This window comes from Cebus imitator, unplaced genomic scaffold (genome assembly GCF_001604975.1).
Source record: "Cebus imitator isolate Cc_AM_T3 unplaced genomic scaffold, Cebus_imitator-1.0 Scaffold471, whole genome shotgun sequence".
Lineage (NCBI taxonomy): Eukaryota > Metazoa > Chordata > Mammalia > Primates > Cebidae > Cebus > Cebus imitator.
Window position 1 is genome coordinate 1,507,867 of NW_016107786.1, and position 5,721 is coordinate 1,513,587.

Genomic DNA, 5,721 nt, shown 5'->3' on the forward strand with positions numbered 1-5,721 from the left:
TTTCTCACATGCAAATATTAAATACTGAATTTTAAGTCAACTTTAGGTCTTCTTTGAAGTGCTCCTTCAATCTTTTAACGTGAACTTTTCATTTGATATTATACCATGAAAGTTTGATAGTAACTGATTCATGGTATAGCTCTTTGTTTTTGATAACGCATTTGTTTCCAATATTATTTTTATTCAGAATAAAAGTAGCTATAATCTAACCTAATAATAATTGAATAAAACATGAAGAAGAAATGAGTCTGATTAAAAATAGTGCAGAAACACTATTGAGACAGGGAAGGCTTATTAACAGAATGTGAACACGAGGAATAAGCCTGCTCAAGAACAGATGAGAATAATAAGCTCAATGCAGAAAACGAAAATAAAGATGATAGCCAGCTCTCCCTGGGACATGAGTTTCAGTTGCTTTTAAGATCTTGGGGATAACTTGACCTGATCTCCTGTTCTTCCATTTGTTCGTCTCAAAAAAATGGAGCATAAGCTGGCCAGGTAGGAGTCTAATTTTGGTCACAGAACAAAGCCCCAAGCTATTTAGATCAGAACAGGATTGATGTAGTTCTAAATTGGGTTGGATATCCTGCCAATGGAACCAACTTATCTTGGGCAAGTGTGAAAGGATTGAAAGCTTGCGCATTGGACATAGTAAATTTCTCCTAGGGTATTCAAACATTTCAAAGAGAGAGCCTCTACTTATAAAAAGGCATTGAACACATATATTAATGAGAAAATGTACAACTTAAGAGAGGATAAGGTAAGAGTTACTAAAGCTAAACATTTCTATACTTTATGATCCATCAATCTACTCCTGGGTAAATACCCCCCAATAAAGAAAGCATATGGAAAATACATGTATAAGAATGTTCATAGTAGCTTAGCTACCTGTTATGCAAATACTTAACACACAATAGGTGCTCAATGTGAACACAGTGTGAACACATTTTTGAACACATCTCTATATCCCACATGTGGCTTCACAGACCAAGTGGTACAAATTAATTGCATATATTTATCTATTAATTCAGATGCCTTGGTTCATCATTTCAATAACATGTGCCAGGACCTTAAATGCCCCAGCTCACCTTGCCTTTTGCACACGTCTAAGAACACTCAAATCATGGCTAATCCCACATTTTAGGTAAGTAATTGGTATAACTAGAGAAAATTAAAAAACAGGGTTAGTTGATTTAACCCTAAATTCATGATGACCTACCCCCAAATTGCCTAGGAATCCCTAAAGTTTCACCATTAGTTCTCTTTCTCATGGGTCACATAACTATTTCAAACCTCTCTCTAGAGAGAGAAATGATGGTCAAAGCTTTACATATCATCAATTTCAACTCTCCCATCCTCCTGACATCAAGATACAATACTTCTTCCATAGACAGATGTCTTAGCTGCCTCCTCTCCTGAAGTTCCAGACAGGACTATGCCTATCAGTGGCCATTTCCTTCACTCATATTAGGAATGCTTCTCCTCTGCCCTTCTCAGATCTAAACAACATCCGTTCCTCTCCATTCTGTGTATTCAACTCTGACTGGAGTCTGTTCACTGTCTTTTAACCAAGCTCAAGATTTTCCCATTAAAGCAACAGCAAAGAGCTGTTGTTTTGCAGCAGCAAAAACAAATCACTTTACTCAGTCTTCTTTTCTTCTACCTACTGCTATCTCTTTCCTGCCCTTCACAGCCAAATTCTCCCAGTTGTCCACACATCTGTTTCCACATGTTCATCACTCATTTATTTTTTAACTCTCTACTGTCTTCCAGCTCCTCCACCCCATAAAAAGAGCTCTTTCTAAAATCACCATTGACCTCCGCATTGCCTAACACAATGAGCATTTTTCAGTCGTCTTCTGGCTTAGCCTCTCAACAGCATTTGATGCTCCTGAACACTCCTTTCATCTCAAAACAAAACTCCCTAACACAGCGCACATATTCCTTGGCCTGCCTGCTCCTCTCTCTCTAAGCTCATCACCTGCCATGTTCCTCCTCACTGCCCCAGTTCCAGATATTTCTGGCCTCTTTCTATCCTTTACTCTCACCAAGCTCCTGCCTGTGATAAGCCTTTGCACATGCTGTTCCCTCTGCCTTTCCTTCTTTCATTTCCTGGTTCACTTAAACTCAAGCTTCAGACATCACAGTAAGTGCCAGGTATTGTGGCCCTTGACAAAGCCAAAGTGCCCTTGTACTTCTTCCCGTAATAGTTGTCGAGATTGCACGTTTGCATCTGGTTTACTGAATATTTAATAGATGACCAATTTCATTACTACTACTATAAGCTCCACAAGGGTAAGGACAAGGCTTGATCACCATTACATCCCAGCATTCAGCATGGTACCTGCCATTGGAGGATATAACGGGATGGCCAGCCTTGCACACTAGTAGAGATGGATTCTGCACTCAGACTGCCTGGGCTCAAATCTTACCTCTGCCACTTGCTGACTTGAAATATTGAGCATGTCACTTAATTTCTTTGCACCTTGGTTTTCTCATCCATCCAGTGAGAATAAAAATACCTGTACTACTACCTTCCTCAAAGCGTTGTTGTGAAGGCTAAATGATTTGCTAGGAGTAAGGTGTTTAGAAGAGCCCCCGCTAAAAAGTAAGCTAAGTTCTCAACAAATGCTGGCTGTTATAACAATCATTACTCTTGAGTAAATAATAAAATAACAAATTCATGAATTGGCCTGCAAGCAGAACACCTGTAAGTTTCTGTAGCACTGTTTTTTCTGTTTCTAGCCTGAGGCATCTTAATATCACCTTCTGCTGGGGGAAAAACTTTGCAGACCGCACTGAGAAACTGAAACTAGAATTAGACAATACTGTCTTATTAATTCAATGATCTTTACCATTCTTATAGCCACATGGGCCCTATGGCCATTTTTTTAACTTCTATTTCATAAGCATATATTTCATATTGTTACTTTGATAACTGAGAATTGAAGACACTTCATGTTCAAATTAGAAATTTTTTGTGCTATGAAAGACTTTATGTGGGTAGAACCATCCCTTCTTTCCAATGAGTAGAAAATCGAGGCTAACAAAATTCAAATGACCAACAGTAAGAATCCAGACCCAATCCAGACTTGAGTGACTGACTCAGGCCACTTGGCTCCACTATCCCAAGGTGAGATGCTGGTTTTTCAAGTTGTTTTGTGTGGCACAAAACTTCACATATTTTCTAGCATACACTACCGGTTAAATATGTAAACCTACTTTATTAAAAATTCATATTATTCTATAATCTATCTTTAAGAGAAGATTAGATTTGAGGTCTTTAGAAATAATTTATTGAAGATTAAGATAACTATGCAGACAGGCCGATTATTAGAGAAAGTACAGTGTTATTAGCAAACAAAATTGAAAATGAATACTCAGGTGCTCCACTTACTGCTTTATCTCCCAGAGCTGTTCTGATACTAAGTCTCACTTTAAAAGCATTTTCTGCATCTGCCAGAAAGAAAAAAGAAAGAGCAGTATATGATGATTAAGATTTGCCAAAACACAGTCTGAAAAATCCTAATATGTAATGCAACTCAAACCAACAGAACGTAGAGCTACAATTAAACTGCCCCAAATACTCCTGGAAGTGTAACCTAAATCATCTTAGATGGTTTAACATTTTCTTTCAAAGTCATTAAACACAGCCCCAACTTTCAAGCCACAACATGTCTGCAGATTTAGGAAAATAAAGAGTTCTTTCAGTCAATGACTTGTCAATCATGTAGAAAACTGTTCATCTATTTTTAAGTTTCAAGGCTACATACCTGGTTGACAGAGTTCAGCATGAATAGCGGTCACCAGAAAAAAGAGCAGCCACAACATTCTTTCAGAGTGGAAAACACAAGGCAAAGTGAGAAAAAAAAATCCACGCTGCACTTAAAGCTGCCTTAGCCATTCTGTGACCCGGATTAGAATATCAGAGAAACAAGCGAGCCACCACCTAAAAGGTTTAATGATTAACACCCATCATTTGGGTTAATACTTCCATAAAATCAGCCCATCTCCTGTCAGTTATTTATAAAAATCTGTTTGGAAAACAGATTAGTTGTTTTCCCCATGCCAACTCTACCTCAAAAGAATGTTTCCTCATCTGACTCAAAGGTGGAATCCTCCCCTGACCCCTTCTGCGATTCTGATTAGGTACATGGTGGGAAGAATTGAGTCCTGTCCAGAGGTTTTCTTGGCATGCACTTTCTACCTTTTCGAGGTTGAGACACCTGGTTCATAGACAGGCTATCTGCATTCAGGAAACAAACGTGACTCCTTTCTCTCTCTGGTAAACAAAGGGTGCCCTCCGTCAAGGGCCTCACCTGACTCTCACCACAACAGGTGAACATCCCAGGAGAGCTACGGAGCTTCCACTTCCAACACAGGGAACGACTGTGTTCAGCCCTGAGGTCTGACACTTGAGTTAAATCAAACTTAATGATACAGAGCAGCACTGTCCGAGGGACATTCTGTGGCGATGGGAATGTTCTCTATCATCTGTGCTATCCAGTATGGCAGCCACTAGAGGTAAGGGGCCATTGAGCACTGGAAATGGAGCTAGTGTTGCTGAGAAAGGGAATTTTTCTTTAATTCAATTTAAGTAGGCACATGGGGCTACTGAGTAGTACTTTGATCAGTACAGCAATATAACAGTAATTAAGAGCTATCCACCCTGAAGTAGCTTCACTGGGTTATTTCTCTAATCCTCAGACAACACTTCACAATTGCTGTTATCACATGGGAGGGAACTCAGGCTCCAGCGCTGAAGTCATTGGCAGCAATGGGATGAGTGGGATGGGTGTCACTTTACCAGCGAGGTGGACTTACACTTGAACCCTGTCTCCACCACACCCAACTGCTCTGCGTCTCTGGTCATCATTGGTCAACACTGAAATTGACCAAATACCACACGGTCTCACTGGTAAGTGGGAGCTAAACATTGAGTACACATGGACACAAAGAAGGGAACAACAGACACAGGGACCTACTTGAGGATAAAGGGTGGGAGGAGGGAGAGGATCGAAAAACTACCTATCGAATACTATGCTTATTATCTGGGTGACAAAATAATCTGTACATCAAACTCCCGTGACACACAATTCACCTATATAACAAACCTCCACGTGTACCCCTGAACCTAAAAGTTAAAAAAAAACCTGAAGTTGCAACAAAACCTCAGAGATGCTCTAAGAATTAAGATAATGAGTGTAAAAGAATCTTTCCACTGGTGGGCATTGCACAGATGCCAATCGACACCCCACCCAGAGGCTGATGTCAGGGCTTTCCTCTCTACCATGCTGCCTCTTTATAAATTCAGTCCCCAAATTCCACCCCATTCCTGGAAAATTATGAATGGTGGAATTAGATTGGGTGACCCTGGTGTTAAATAGAAATATGGAATTTTCAAAGCAACAACGGGGAAAATATCAACAATGAGATTTCTGCAGCACTTTGAGAAACACATCATTTCTCCTTCCTTGTAAGGGTGGTATTTTATTGTAAAGGACCCATTTCTGTCTGCCAAATCCAGCTGAGGAAGTTTTTCTCATCTCCTTCACCTTGGTTGCAAGGACAAGGAGTCAGGAAAAGCTGTACTAAAAGGAGAGGCAGCCACAAGTTAGCCCAGCCATTCTAGCAATGTCACTATATTAGGTGCGATGGAAATTTCCAGACGGAAGAGCTCACCTAGCTAACCCCTGAGAAAAAAACAAAGGCAGACTAGAT

At 40.0% G+C, this 5,721-nt stretch overlaps 1 protein-coding gene across 1 annotated transcript in view; it reads right to left on the reverse strand.

Annotated features, from left to right (window-relative positions):
• Positions 1 to 4,201, reverse strand: part of CLTRN (collectrin, amino acid transport regulator) — a 38,679-nt gene extending 34,478 nt beyond the window's left edge. The window contains exons 1-2 of the mRNA XM_017512379.2: positions 3,774 to 4,201; positions 3,398 to 3,456 (exon numbers count right to left, since the gene is read on the reverse strand). Coding sequence (XP_017367868.1) covers positions 3,398 to 3,456; positions 3,774 to 3,831 — 117 coding nt within the window. The 5' untranslated portion in view covers positions 3,832 to 4,201. The remainder of the gene's footprint in view (positions 1 to 3,397; positions 3,457 to 3,773) is intronic.
• Positions 4,202 to 5,721: the final 1,520 nt, after the last annotated feature.